The sequence below is a fragment of the Candoia aspera genome, chromosome 3 (assembly GCF_035149785.1).
Source record: "Candoia aspera isolate rCanAsp1 chromosome 3, rCanAsp1.hap2, whole genome shotgun sequence".
NCBI lineage: Eukaryota > Metazoa > Chordata > Lepidosauria > Squamata > Boidae > Candoia > Candoia aspera.
This window is the reverse complement of record NC_086155.1, coordinates 138,831,175-138,846,567: the sequence shown is the minus strand read 5'-3', so window position 1 is coordinate 138,846,567 and position 15,393 is coordinate 138,831,175. Positions and strand designations below refer to the sequence as shown.

At 48.0% G+C, this 15,393-nt stretch overlaps 2 protein-coding genes across 2 annotated transcripts in view; one reads left to right on the top strand and one right to left on the bottom strand.

Moving 5' to 3' along the window:
• Nucleotides 1-336: 336 nt before the first annotated feature.
• The window catches only part of PPP1R3G (protein phosphatase 1 regulatory subunit 3G), a 1,059,979-nt gene continuing 1,044,922 nt past the window's right edge, over nucleotides 337-15,393 (bottom strand). Inside the window, exon 2 of the transcript XR_010067628.1 lies at nucleotides 337-464. The gene's annotated coding sequence lies outside the window, so the exon portion shown is untranslated. The remainder of the gene's footprint in view (nucleotides 465-15,393) is intronic.
• Nucleotides 2,654-3,860, top strand: LOC134493994 (hemoglobin subunit alpha-A-like). Its single transcript, XM_063298859.1, has 3 exons — nucleotides 2,654-2,813; nucleotides 2,934-3,138; nucleotides 3,316-3,860. The coding sequence occupies exons 1-3, from the start codon at nucleotides 2,719-2,721 to the stop codon at nucleotides 3,439-3,441; spliced, it is 426 nt and encodes a 141-aa protein (XP_063154929.1). The 5' UTR covers nucleotides 2,654-2,718; the 3' UTR covers nucleotides 3,442-3,860.

Here is a 15,393-nt window from a genome sequence, read left to right as displayed (position 1 = left end):
TATTGCTAAGAGCTGGATCCAAGAACACTATTTAACTCCTAAAACAGTATTAGAAACCAGTTGTGGACAGGATGAAGAAAACCAATTGATGCTTAATCCTGGTTAGATAGAGTGCTCCCAGTTAGTCAAAGGCAAGTAAAGGGATTTTATTGCCATGAGTGCAAGTTTGAAGAGACAGATAGAATATAAATGAACAATACCCTTGGCTTCTGTGAACAATGTAACACCACTTTTTAGCTTGCAGTCTCTTCTATGCTCTTCTCTGAGTACACCGAAAATTACTTATGTACTACCGTGTACATAATACCATGTACATTACCCAGCTTGCTGGGGAAGGGGACGACTGGGGAAGGCAATGGCAAACCACCCCGCTATAGTCTGCCAAGAAAACGTTGCGAAAGCGGCGTCCCCCCAAGGGTCAGACATGACTCGGTGCTTGCACAGGGGACCTTTCACCTTTCACACTACCATGTACCCATAATACAGTCTTCACCAAGTTCTGAGCAGCTGCGTGCCCTGCTGCCGCAGCATCGAACTGCCATAAGACGGAGGGAGCAATCTAACCCAGGCAGAAACAGAAAGAACTTATAGCCCCTGCTTAACACTGGACAGCCATATACCAGAGTCCCCTTCAGTCCTTAATAAACTGTACTGTATTGCAATGAACTTCAACGCCACTCTCTACATTTTCCCCTAAAAAAAAAGCATATCAAGAGAGAGCAGTGCTGGTGCAAGTTGCAAGGTTGTCACCTATTATTCTTCATCTTCAAATGGATTTGACAAGAGGAGTTTTGCTTTAAACTTCAGCTTCCAGAAAGGTAATACACTAGTTCTTTTTAAACGAAACCTGGAAATCTGGGCATTATGAATGATCCATAATGTGATGAACAGATCTCCGTCTGCTGTGTATTTGCAATTAGTGGCTGGCCAAAACCTTTCCCTCCTGGTAAGGCAGTGCAGTGCCTTTGGTAGAAAGGGGAGGGTGTTCTAGCCTTGACATTCAGATATGTCAGAAGGACGCCTAGGTTCTAAAGGACTCAGCCCGAAGAGGGTAAGACGAATGTGTGGGCCATTTGGAGTCTGCTAGCAAGAATGCTGAAAGAAGCAGTTGCACTGTTCATTTCACAGCCCAGATACAGAGGAGGGGGCAACGAGAAAAACAACTCTCCTGTACTCCCTCCAGGCAGGGCTCCGGGAGCCCTGCAGTGTAAAGCCATGCTTCATTTCCTCACCACCTCACTCTCAAGAAGCTGAGGAAGTTCCCAGACTTCCCTAAGATTTCCCAGCCCATGCTCATCATGGAAGCCCACTGCAAACGCAAGGGAGAATGCAGTACTTGGAAGTGGGGGCTAAATGTACTCCTTGCAAATAAGGGTGGGGGCATGTCTGCTTTTGCAAGAGTAGGGCTACCATATCTGGGCTGCAAAAATCCAAATGACTACTAGATGGCAGCAAAGAAACAAAGTTTCCTGTATCTCTTTGCTGTTGTTTGATGGTTGCCAGGGTCTCTGAAGTCCAGATCTGGTAGCTCAAGTTTCTGTTTCTGCTACAACTGAGTATTTTTTTTCTCCTTGGTTCACCCTATCAGATAGAGTAGTCCAATGCCAAGAAAGGACTTGGCTTTTCCATTGAGGGTCATCCCTCACCCATTGGTAAAGAAGCTTCTTTCAAAGTGCCCCCCCAACACACCCACCATGACTTCATTCATACAAAATGCTGAACCATAATGTAGCTGGTTTGTTTTTACGCTCAATGTTACGTTGTTCGTAACTTACTGAATAGGGGTATATATTGAGTGAAATATGGTGCCCATCTATATTTGTTGTGGCTTAGTCAGTACAGTATATGAGGCAACCTATGGTTTCCATGCTATGGGTGAATCCAGCCAGTGGCATCCATTCATTCGTGGGCTTTCAGCATTAGGAAGGATGCTTCAAGGCTGCCCTGGCTGCTTATCAGTGGCTCAGCCGCCCCACCCAGAGCCACTGCCTGGGAGCAGCTGTGTCCCAGCAGCTCCTTTGCACAGATAAGAGAAGGAGCCTCTCCCCCTCTCTTGGCTGCTGCTTGAATTGGGCATCTTCATCCCCCCAATGAGCACAGCCCCCAAATGGGTGGGTGGGTAGGGATTCTTTACTTTGAGAAAGCACTCCAGAAGGGGATTCTCTTTTGCATCAATAATAGAAGGAACCAGACTCAGTCTTCAGTGTTTCAGTAATTCCAGCTCTGCAACGGCTTATTGGAGAGGGCTTGGAGGTAGGTGGGTGGGTGAGTGGGTGAGAAACAGGATGACTTGTTTCCAAACTAGACTTCTTCCACACCTCCAATCTGGGTTTCCTTTGATCTGAACTCACTTCAACCTGCCCTTCTTTTGCCAGAGAGACAAACCTCTCTCCTTCCTCCCCCACCCCACCCCCCAATTTTCTCAAACTTCGTCCAACAGGGATTCCCCATCGCTCTCGCAGGGCTTCCAGATCAGGCTTCCCCCTTGGAGAACCGCGCGATTTCCAGACAGCGGGCACGGGTGGATGGCTGAGGACAGACGGAGGGGGGTGGGGAGACAAAGCGGTCCCCTCTGGAGAGAGGTCGCCAGCGGCTTTACTCCCCACACCCACGAGGAGGGGCGTGGTGCCTTGGGCGGGAGGGGGAAGGCGTGCTCTGCTCGGCCTCCCCCGGCCTGATAAAAGGGCAGCCGGGTGCCGAGGGCTCGAACCTGCCAAGATGGTGCTCAGCGACGAGGACAAGACCAGGGTGCGGAACCTCTGGAGCACTGTGAGCAAGAATCCCGAAACTTACGGGGCTGAGGCCCTTTGCAGGTAAGCCCGCCCCCACCCCCGCGAAACTCTGGTTGCGGCTTGCGCGAAGCTCGCCTCCGTGACGCCCGCTGGCCGCCCGCGCTTCCCTTCTTTTTCCCCCTTTTTCCCCTCTTCCTGAAGGATGTTCTTAGCGCACCCCACCACCAAGACCTACTTCCCCCACTTCGACCACAGCCCCGGCTCCAGCGACCTCAAGGCGCACGGCAGGAAGGTGATCGACGCGCTCACCGAAGCCGTCAACAACCTGGACGACGTCGCGGGCGCGCTTTCCAGGATCAGCGACCTGCACGCCCAGAAACTTCGCGTGGATCCCGTCAACTTTAAGGTGAGTCGCCTTCTCCAAGCAGAATTGGGGAGAGAAGGGCGCACGCCCCGGGCTGCTTCGCCTTTCCCTTTGGTGGCCGGGGAGTCCCTGCGGGCGTCTCTGCCGCCGTCGGGTCAGTGGCTTGGGTGGAGGGGGCACGCTCTGCCTCTCTTAACGCCACCGTTCTCTGCTCTGCAGATGCTGAGCGAGTGCATCGAGGTAACCATCGCCGTTCACAATGGGCCCTTCAAACCCGAAGTGCTTCTCGCCCTCGACAAGCTCCTGACCTTCATCTGCAAGGTTCTGATCTCCAGGTACCGCTAGAGACAGGGAGCGCCGCCCTGCCTGTGCTCCGAAACAAGGACCCTCCTCCTCTCCGGCATCTCTCCTCCCTCCGCGATGAGAATCCTGTCAGCATCTCTTGCCTGCACCTCTCCTGCTCCGTGGGGCTCACTTGCGGAACCCTAGTTTGGGTGTCTCCCGGAGCCTGAATTCCTAGTTGCCCTGTAGCTGAATTGACCAGGCTCAGAGCCAGGTCCAGGCTGTTTGCAGTGGGACTGAGCAGCTAAAGGTCTTTGGGGGCGCTCCTAAGGACATAATCCTCGACCACCTTAATGGCAGCTACCACCGTTAATTTCCGAGCTGGTTCTACTCCCACCGTTGTGCAAATTAAGATTTCATTGCTTTCTCACCCTCACTGAATCTATATTATTAAAACAAATAAATAAAAGCACAGGAAAAGAGGTGCAATAGCGTTTTTCAGCTTCTGTCTAATGTTCCAAGTCATTCTGCTGCATTGTTAGTATGTGCTTAAGCCAATCAAACCAAACAATACCTGGATTTCCATAACATTGTAAAGCTTAAACTCAGGTTAACCAAATTAGATAGCGGAGTTCAAATAACAGCAATACCAAAACAAAGAAAACATGCCATGGCTAAAGATGATGGTCTGGTTCGCACACATGGTAAGATGATGACTGAGTTCCTACAACACCCTGAATCACAAATTACCAAAATGTAGGTTTTAGTTAACTTTGCATGTTATGCTAGCCCAACAACAGCACGTTCATCTCAGACATTGGAGCCTTGTTATTTCTAACAGCAGTTTTCTGGGGTATCCAGGCAAACTTACTTAGGCAAAGGGCTGTAGGGACTTTTAACTGCCAACTTTTGCAGGTACAGTCAAAGTAACAGGCATCCCCATAGGCAGGGCTTAAAATGGTCCTATACTGGTGAATTCCGATGATTGGGACAAGGAGCCCATATTGTAAGGCAGATGTTCAAAAAAGAATTTCTGAAGAAGAAAAGATGTGGCAGTTAGAAGTGTTCCTGTCCATTGTATAACATTACACCTGGAAGCAGGATGTCCTGCTGTAAAGAGTTTTGGTGTGGATCAGCTGGGAGTGCCCAATATCAGAGGCTTGGCGCGCTCTAGAATGGGATGGATTCAAAATGGGCAGAAAACTCAGAGCTCCAGCAACATCTGGACATTCCTGAAGATTATTTTTAAAAATTGTGTAGAATTGTATCTCACCTTTCCTCCAGGAGCTCAAGACTGTTTACATGGGGATTGCCCTTCATTTTATCCCACCACAGTGATGCTGTGAGATAGCCTGGCTGAAAGAGACTGGCTGACCGAAAGCCACACAGAGTTTCTGTGGCTATGTGGGGACTTGAACCTGGATCTCCCTGGTCCTCCTCCAGCAACTTAAGTGCCATTTTTAGGAACTGATGTTTCACAAGAGAAATTGGAGGATTGGGGGGGAGGGGAGGTGTGGCTAGTTCAAACAGTGAAGCAGAAAGTGGAGGTGAAAAACTTACAAAGTTGTGTATTTTCAGCTGGCCAATAGGAGAGGTATTACCAAGACTTTATAACTGATAACACCAGTCTAATGGGGCTAATGAGAATTGTTTGTCAGAAACAAATTTCAGAGAGGAGATGGGGGGGGGGGGAGTACAGGAGGTCATCAGGAGGAAATGGGGAATCTTGGCCCACCTTTTTCTAGAAATGGGTTGTAGAGGAGTTGGGTCCAGTATGCCAGCCACACTTCAGTGTAACAATGCTTTAGGGAGAGCAAGAAAATACCTGTATTCCCAGCAAACCAGGTTCTGTGACCCTCCATCATATTGACAGTTCTCAAAATCCTTCCATCAAAACTGATAGAGAGCCATTACCAGCAGAGATAGTAACACACATGGATTTGATTGCAATATCTCCAGAAAAAGGGAGGCAGTTTTCAATGGATGAAACGGAATCGAAAGGGAATTTTATGCTCTAAAGAAATGGAAGACAGTTTATTCATATAGGAACCAATTAAAGAATTGAAATTATTTATTGAAACAATTAAAGACAGCTTATTGATATAGGAACCTTTGACACCGGACTAATGTTTTTGATGTGCATTCTTGCATCATTCATTCATTTGATAAAGCTAATTGCGATCGACAATTTGCACAACAGCGGGAGCAGAAGCAAGCCAGAAAGAAAAAGGAACTGTCATTACTGTACTGTAATACGGTGGTGATGGTCCGCCCCCTGCACATTCAGTCAATTTACCTACACAACTGAGGCTAGAGAAGAAATGCAAACTAAGATTTCGGGGGTCCCGCAGCCCACAGGATAAACGGGTCGGAGGCACGTGTCTCGTTACGCGAGATTTCCGGGCCATTTCAGCGGCGCGGTCTTTTGTCGCTTAGAAATACACCTCATTCCTCACCTCAGTGGCAAGGCAAATGAAGATCGTCCAAAGAGAGGCGTGTGTGTCTGTCTGTGTGGGACATTGTTGTTCGCGGGCACGGTTGCCCGGATGCCGGGGCCAAACTCCTGCGAAGAGGAAAGCAGCGCCTAAGAGAACGAGTCGGGAGACGGTCCAGCCGCCCAGCCGCCTACAACAGCAGGGAGACCCGAAGAGAAGAGCAGCGCCGGGCTGGGAGAGGGGTCCGCCCACCAACCTACTTTCGGGGAAAGCGACTCTCAAAGTGAAGGGGGGCCCTGGGGGTTTATTAGCTCTCACTGCGGTAAGCTTCCTGAGGACACCAGACATGTCCCGGTAGAGCCTTCTGGCCGGGCGCCTTCATGCCGCTGCAATTGGCGTTTAGATCGAAGCAAGAGAAGTAGGTCTTGGCTGGGCGGACGGGTGCGCTGCGGACAGCCTGAGAAGAAGCGAGCGGGGAAGGAGGACAGGGAGCATCGCAGCAATAGTGAAACGGGCTACGCGCAGGCAGCCGACGCTGTTTCCGGGAAGGCTCGCTTGTTAAGAAGTTGGCAGCGTTTTCCTGAGCGGCTGCTGGCGGGCCGCTGTTGATCTCAACTCCTGCTGGCCCTTTCCAGCCCTCGAGCCGCAGACTTGCTGAGAGCGCCCTCTCCCTGTCGTCCGAAGCCATGCCGCTCTATCTCGCGAAGCCTAGGTAAAGAACGGGCAGCGGCTCTGCGCAGCAAGCCTTCGTCTTGCTTCCTCCTCCAGTTCCGCCCTTAGCAAAGGTGCATTGTCGTCCGTAAGGAAATCTCTGGAGGTGAACCCCGTGCATGTGCTTCGCAGGCGCTTCGGACTCTTCGTTATTTCATGGACCAGTTCATGCCAGAGCTTCCTGTCGGTGGTCACCACCCCCAGCTCCCCCAAGGTCGAGTCCGGCACCTCTAGATACTTGGGGTATAATGCTGGCCTTACTTACTAAGGTTGTTCTGATTGTGATCAGGCACTTAATTTGCTAGGAGATACGGCAAGAATGCTTAGGAGAGTCCAGGGGTTGGTACCAAGAGGGAAGGCCAGCAACCACCTCAAGGCCAGCTCCCCTCTCTAGCTGCAGATCCCAGATCCCAGAAAAAAACAAAAACCAGGCTGCAGACAGCGAGATTGCAGAAGTGAAAGGCTCTTGGTTGGACTGCTGGCTTTTCCATGGCAAAGCTCTTTCCTCACAGCTACTCTAAAGTGCTGCCTGACTCCACCCATCCATGATCCAGTGTAAAATTATACTGGCATAACATTTGCTGCCCCCGTTGCTGATCCCTATCCTGCTACAGGCATGACACCTCCAGAAGGCAGTCTCTTGTTTATTAGTGTATACACTAGGAAAGAGATTTCCCCTAGCTTTGTCGCCTCAGTTCCACTAAACATCACCAGCTGGTGGGAAAACGGTTCATCAGACTGAGATAATGGATGACAAAGCATTACATGTTTTACACATTGAAGCCATAATAGGACTGTGATAGAAAAACATTGAAAATCACAAAACCTTTCCTCTGCCAACTGGCTCCTCTCAGACTGATTTTTATGGGAAATCAATGTTGAATTATTGCAGATAGTGTCCTAACAGGCAGGAACCATGCTGAGATGAGGAATAAGTCTCTAGTGTTTTATTACTGCTACATTAGATAGAAAATCCTAACAAACTGAAGAAGCATGAGAAAACCCATACAGATAAACCCCAAAAGTCAAGGTGGGTCTGTTCTGTGTCTCTTTGAATGACTGCTCAATTCCTCGCTACTACGCATGCGTTTTCCCCCCTGGATAGGGGCCCCCTCCTGCTCACCATCAGTGCTCATGACATCACCCTCCCCTCCAGATTTACATTCCATTTCAGCCCCCTCCTCTTCAGAGTTCCTCCCTCCCTCCAAAGTCTCATGAGAGTCCATCTCCCCCTCCAAGCTCCCATGGGAACTGGGCAATGATGGAAATTCTTCAAAGGAAAACTCCTCCAAGGATGAATTACTGCTGCTCTCCAGTTCTGATTATGCTTCTGGCCCAGGTGGCTGCTTCTGGAAAATAGCTAGATAATTAGAAGATTCTTTCCCCCTCCCCCTTGGGAAATGCAAGCCTGAGGTGGAGGGCTGCAGCTCCCCCACCTCCTCTCGCTCTGGCCTCAGAGCCTCTGGCGGGGGTGGAGGTTGCCAACTTATGAACTCCTCTGCTTGGGATTCCTCTGCTTGCTCAGCCAAGTGAGGAATCTCTGGTAGAGTGCGAGGCTTGGGTTTGTGAGGGAAAAGCTGATGGAATCGTTGAACCAGCGCTGGTGCATGCACATCTCTGGCATTTTCCCATGTGCACTCTTCCTCAGGGTACCCTTTCCAGTATATTAAATATTGGATGCCCCTTCCCCTCCTCCTAGAGTCCAGAATTTTGAGTTTGTATTCCTCCTCCCCATCCACAATTACTGGAGGGGGGGGGCATTTGCGATCTTAAGGTACTTGGGGGAGGGTCTTTGGCTAGCAAGGCTCTGTGAAACACTGGGTGGACTTTCATGGATGCTGGCAGCTATAAACGATAAGCCACTGGATTTATCTGCTGCACCACAGTGAAAGGGCCCAACAAAGTCCAACTTCTTGGAAGGCCTGGTAGAAGTCAAAAACTTGGTAGAGAGCCACATTTTGTCTCCTACTGCAATCGCTGGCCCCTCTTGTCTGTGAGCATCTGCAGCTCTCTTGTAAGCTTTTGCCCTGTTCAGCTGCTTCTTTTAACAATTCCTGCGCAGCTTGTTGCTCTTTCAGAAAATCAGCCGCCACTGGAACAGTTCCCTGCTGGGAGGAGGTGGGCAACACCCGAGGGCTAACCCCGTAGAGTGCTTGGAAAGGAGACATCTTGGTAGATGACTGCACAGAGTTGTTATAAGTAAATTCTGCCATGGGGAGCAGGGCTGGCCAATTGTCTTGCTGATAAGTGGTGTAACACCTGAGATACTGCTGTAACCATTGTATAATTTTCTCAGCTTGCCCATTACTAGCAGGATGATGCGATGATGATAGGTGGTTCTGGACTCCTAATGACTGGAAAAGGGCCCTCCAGAACCTGGAAGTGAAATGAGGGCCTCTGTCACTCACCAAGTGATTTATCATGCCTCTATACCTAAAAACATGGTCCATAAACAACTGCGCTGTGGCTTGCGCGGATGGGAGGCCCTTGCAAGGAATAAAATGCACCATTTTAGTGAAAAGGTCCACCACCACTAGTATGGAAGTCAGCCCCTGGACCAGGGGTAAATCAGTGATGAAATCCATGGAAATTGTATCCCAAGGCCTACTGGGGGTGGGTAGGGATTGCAAGAGTCCTGTAGGCTTCCCTGGGAAAGGCTTGGCTCGTCTACAGGTATGACAAGAAGCAACGTAACCCTTTATGTCTGCAGTCATCTTAGGCCACCAGTAGTCTCTCAGAGCTCTATGGACAGTTTTGAAAACACCTCCGTGGTCTGCCGTTTGATGGTCATGGCAAAGTCTCAGTACTTCTTCCCTCAATGAGGGGGGAATGTATAATCGCCTGCTATGCCAGAGGATTCCTGCTTCCACATTAAATGGGGAGGCAGTGTCTTGCAGGCCCCTCTGGAGGTCATCCACCCTGGCCCTGGCATATGGGTCCTGTTGTTGCTGAGCTCTGACTCTTGTAAATAGGTCCTCTGCTTGTCTGCCTGCTGCTAAAATCTCTGTCTGGTTCCCCCTCATAGACTGATCAAAGTTGTGAGGTTGTAATATAGTAGCCTGGACCTCCTGGTGAGTAGTGGGGGTTGCCTGAATGGATCGAGACAAGGCATCTGCCAAACAGTTCTGCGCCCCAGAACATAAGAAATAACAAAATTGAAACGGGAGAAAAACTGGCTCCATCTGATTTGGCCTGGGGTGAGGGATCTGGTGTTTTGTAGAAGCTGTAAATTCTTGTGATCAGTGCAAACTTTCACAGGAAAGGTTGCACCTTCTAGCCAGTGCCTCCACTCTTGAAATGCTGCTTTAATTGCCAGCAACTCCTTGTTAAAAACATCATAGTTCCTCTCTGCCGGTGAGAGAGTGCAAGAGAAAAATGCACAAGGAAGCAATGTTTTCCTTTGTCAGTATATTGCAATAAAACAGCAGCAATAGCAAAATCTGAAGCATCTGAATGCATTATGAATTGCTTCGTGGGATCAGGATGCTTTAAAAGCAGCTGGGATGCAAAGAGTTGCTTAAATTCTTGGAAGGCTGCTTGCTCCCTCTCCCCCAAATGAATTTTGATCCTTTCTTCAAAAGCTGTGTGAGGGGTTTGGCCCTGTCACTAAATTTTATAAATTTTCTATAAAAATTGGAGAATCCTAGAAATTTTTGTACATCTTTCACATTTCAGGGGGGTTGCCAAAGAGAATTGCCTGGACCGTTGAAGGATCCATGGATATGCCTTCTGTTGATATTCTATAGCCCAGGAAATGTAATTCAGTTAAATCGAAGGCACACTTCTCTAGCTTGGCAAACAGCTTGTTCTCTCTCAGTCTTTGTAAGACATTACGTACGTGGGTTACATGAGTTGTAGCATCCTCAGAGAATATTAATATGTCATCTAGATAAATGACGAGATACTTATCTAGTAAATCAGAGAAAATTTGATTCATAAATCGGGAAAATATGGCTCCTGCATTAGACAAGCCAAAGGGCAAAACAAGGTACTCAAATTTACCAAACCTGGTATCGAAGGCAGATATTCATGCCCCTCTTTCATCCGGATCAGATTGTATGCATTTCTGAGGTCCAACCTAGTAAAAATGTGTGCTTTCTGTAAGCGATCCAGCAGATCAGATATTAGGGGGAGTGGGTAATTTTCCTTGACTGCGACCTTATTGAGGGAACTGAAATCATGCACCACTCTCATGGGTGTCTCCTGGTTTGCCGGTGCCAACGGGTCAGGCTTCTTTGGTACGAAGAAGGTAGGAGCAGACGCTGGGGAAGTAGATGGTCGGATGAAACCCTTTTGGAGATTAGAATCCAAGTAATCCTTTAAGGTGGCTAGTTCCTTGGGGGACATGGGATATTGTTTCCTTGCTGGAATCTTGGCTCCTGGTATCAACTCAATGGTGCAATCACAGTCCCTATGGGGGGGTAGTGCTGTGGCCTCTTGTTCACTGAAAACGTCTGTGAAATCTGCACACTTGGCTGGCAACTGGACCCCCCCTGCTTCGGTGAGTGCATTGGTTGCTGGAGAGAGAAGAGCGGCTTGAATCTTGTGGTGCTGGCATTCCTTAGCTGGGAAGGAGACTGCTCTCATAGTCCAGTCCAACAATGGGTTGTGGATCTTCAGCCAAGGTGTGCCCAGGACTATAGGCACATTAAGTGATGCAGTAACATAAAGTTGGATCCACTCAGTGTGGTCTCCCATTGTTAGTTGCAAAGGTTCTGTGAAACTTCGAATCGGTCCTGCCTTGAGGGGCTGGCCATCAATGCTCTCAACTTCTATGGGATGTGGCAATTCCATGGTCGGGATGTTCAGGTCTTGTACAGTCTGTACATCAATAAAATTGGTGGAAGCTCCAGAATCCACAAGGGCCTCTAGCTTGACCTGGTGCTCTGGGTTTACATGCATTATGGCTGGTAAGTAGTAAAAGGATTGCCTGGAATCCTCGGAATGAGCCCTTCTTAATTGATTCATGGTCTCCCTGCTGAGCTCTGCGGAGGGAGACCGATGGAGTTTCCCTGGTTGGAAGTAGAGGTGGAGGTGGCTCTTGGTTCTGCTGCTTGTCCTGGGGCTCTTATGGAATTTGCTTGGTTTCTTGCTGGGCAAGCTCTCACCATATGCCCCGGGCTCCGCAGTAGAAACAGAGGGCTCTCTCTCCCCTTCTCTGTCTCTCAGCTTCGGAAGTAACCCTCCTGCTCGCCCCGATCTGCATCGGCTCCTCTGGTCCTAAGTAGAGAGATGCTGCAGAGAGAGCTGGAAATCCTGGAAACGCTCTGAAGCCCCTGCCTCTCCCCGGCTGCATCTGTCTGAGCTCTTCTAGCCTGGTGTCTATGACCACAGACAGCTGATATAAACCTTCTAAAGTAGCTGGTGTTCCCTGGCGCACTAATTCATTTTTTATTTCCTCATCCAGCCCATTAGAATTGGTCTTTCAAAGCACTCTCATTCCAGTCCAGATCTCCTGCTAACAGCTTGAAATCAGCAATGTAAATTCCCATCCTCTTGTTGCCTTGCTTGAGCTTCCGAATTGCCCAGCTGGCAGTGACCTCTCTGATCGGGTCGTCAAACTGTGCTCGGAACCCTGCCAGAAAATTCTGGTAGTCATTGAGAATTGGGTCGTTGTTCTCCACCATGGGAATAGCCCATTTGGCTGCTGGGCCCTTTAGCAGACTTAAAATAAAAGTGACTCTGGTTCGGTCTGTTGGGAACTCTGCCGGTCTGCTGTCGAAAAACATTGTGCACTGTGTAAGAAAGGTTCTCAACTGTCCTGCTTCTCCTCCAAACTTCTCTGGTAAACTGCCCTGGGATCTCAAGACTACTGGCAGAGCTGCTGCTGCTGCTGGCACCGGTTGTGGGATAATCGGAGCTGGTTGTTGTAACTGCTGTAGCATAGCTGCTTGTAATGTGTTGATCTAGAGATCTACTTGTTGCTGGTGTTGTTGCAAGGCTGCTGACAGTTGTTGAGTGGATTTTCTGGTTTTCCGAAGACATTTCCACCCAATTTTTTTTCTTTCCTCCCTCTTTCAATGGGAGTAGGAGTTTGTTAGGATTGATGTCCTAACAAGCAGGAACCACGCTGAGATGAGGAATAAGTCTCTAGTGTTTTATTACTGCTACATTAGACAGAAAATCCTAACAAACTGAAGAAGCGTGGGAAAACCCAGACAGATAAACCCCAAAAGTCAAGGTGGGTCTGTTCTGTGTCTCTTTGAATGACTGCTCAATTCCTCGCTACTACGCATGCGTTTCCCCACCTGGATAGAGGCCCCCTCCTGCTCACCATCAGTGCTCATGACAGGATCAGATTGTATGCATTCCTGAGGTCCAACCTAGTAAAAATGCATGCTTTCTGTAAGTGATCCAGCAGGTCAGCTATTAAGAGGAGTGGGTAATTTTCTTTGACTGTGACCTTATTGAGGGAGCTGAAATCATGAACAACTCTCAAGGGTGCCTCCTGAGCTGCCGGTGCCAACGGATCAGGCTTCTTTGGTACAAAGAATGTAGGAGCAGATGCTGGGGAAGTAGAAGGTCGGATGAAACCCTTTTGAAGATTAGAATCCAAGTAATCCTTTAAGATGGCTAGTTCCTTGGGGGACATGGGATATTGTTTCCTTGCTGAGCATGTGTTTTCCCCCCTGGATAGGGGCCCTCTCCTGCTCACCATCAGTGCTCATGATAGATAGTGTCTCTTTGATATACTCTTTAACATATAGTTTGATATACTATTTGATATAGGAGAGCCAGTTTGGTCTAGTGGTTAAGGCAGGCTAGAAACCAGGAGACTGAGAGTTCCAGTCCTGCCTTAGGCATGAAAGCCAGCTGGGTGACCTTGGGCCAGTCACTCTCTCTCAGCCCAACCCACCTCACAGGGTTGCTGTTGTGGGGAAAATAGGAGGAGGAAGGAGTATTAGGTATGTTCACTGCCTTGAGTTATTTATAAAAATAATAAAGGCAGGATAAAAATTAAAGAAATACTCAAACTTACACATCATCAATAAAAACTGGACTCCCTACTATGCATATTAGGATTATTACAGGTTTTGTGCACTTGGAAGCCATAATAGGATAGTGATGGAATAAGAGAAGAAATTCCATTTTTACACTGGTATGGCTGATGACTTAAGGCCGTCTTACTCATAAGTTGGGGAAAAAATGAGAGCAACTTTCTGCAGCCAAGATTTATCCATCCACCATCAAGTTGGAGAAACACTACACCAGCTTGATATGTTGTTATCCTCTGCCAGTCCCTATCTCAGTGTTTCTCAACCTTGGCAGCTTGAAGATTTTATTTACTTACTTACTTGCTGTATTTTCTATCCCCTTATTGTATTTTTAAATAAATAACTCAAGGCAGTGAACATACCTAATACTCCTTCCTCCTGTTTTCCCCACAACAGCAGCCCTGTGAGGTGAGTTGGGCTGAGAGAGAGGGACTGGCCCAAGATCACCCAGCCAGCTTTCATGCTGGCTGGGGAATTCTGGGAGTTGAAGTCCACACATCTTCAAATTGCCAAGGTTGAGAAACACTGCTCTATCTTGTCTCTATTGAGAGTTGCTGCAGTCATTAGCTTCCTTCCAAGGCTACTGAGTGAAAGGGTTGAACAGAAGAAGGGGCAGGGACTTGGGCTTTGTACCAAGGCAGCTGCAGAAGAACTGAGGGACTTTTGCCTGCACACATCAGATAGACAGCCCATCTTCATTAATTTACAACATCCCCCAGTAATTTACTGGCAACCCCAGTATTTATCCATCCTCATAATGCTGGCCTTTTCTTGTGCTCAAGCATGATTTTTAAGTTGCCCACGCACAGTGGACAGAATACATGGAACCAAGTTATAATTTTGGAAGGAGCTATTTAGACCACTGAGTGTTTAGTGCAGGGATCCAAATGTTAGCATCCCTGACAAATGGTTGCCTAGTCTCCCCTTGAACACAGCAGCAAAAGGGAGGCTCCCCCCCCCCCATATCTCAGAATTACTTCAGCTGCTGAACTGCTTATTGTTAGGAAGTTTTTCCTACCATTCAAGTGGAATCTGCCTTCTTGCAACTAAAATATTTGGCATTCTGGAACACTGAAACACTTTTCTTTTGTGATACCTTTTGAGATACTTAAAAGATATTATCAATTCTCAACTCAGTTTTATTATTTTATATTTTCACAAGTTATGTTACCAAGTGAGGTATCTTTTATTCTATACCTGTGCATCTGATTTCCATTTACCAATGCAAAAATGCTTTTGGTGGATTTTTCAGCCCATTTTTCAAACATATCAAGATTATTTTGAGTTTTATTCCTATCTAGGATTTCAGCAATCCCACACAGTTCTGTACCATATGCAGACAAGCATTCATCCCCTTATTCAAATCATTATTATTCATAGTGCTCTTCTCCATTTGTGGAGGTATGTCCATTTGGCTGGGTATGCTTAGAAACATATTTCTGAATGAAATAGAATGGATGCCTCTGGCTGGATCCATAAATGGTCTGGAGACAGGGGAGGAACCACCAAGCAATAGCAAGACTGTATTCCCCCTTCCCCACCTCCTTGAAGAGGAGGTGTCCTGTTCTCACAGAAGAGACATTGTAGTTGGCAAGTAGATGGGACTCCCAAATCTTTCTTTCTAGCTAAACCATCACCAGTGCAGGACTGAAGCAGAGAGGAATTCTATCACGGATTCAAGAGCAGCCAAGGAAAACCAAGAAGTTCCAAACAACAGGGGGTCTAAGAGGTATGGAACATCAGGGCATAGTCAAGATCAAAGCACACATAGTCTTAAGGACCAAAGCAAAAGATCTAAAAGATCAATTGGTCAGAGCATGCTGAGTAATAGCAGCATTTCCAGCAGTGGAACATCTCCAAACTGGCTTGCTTTA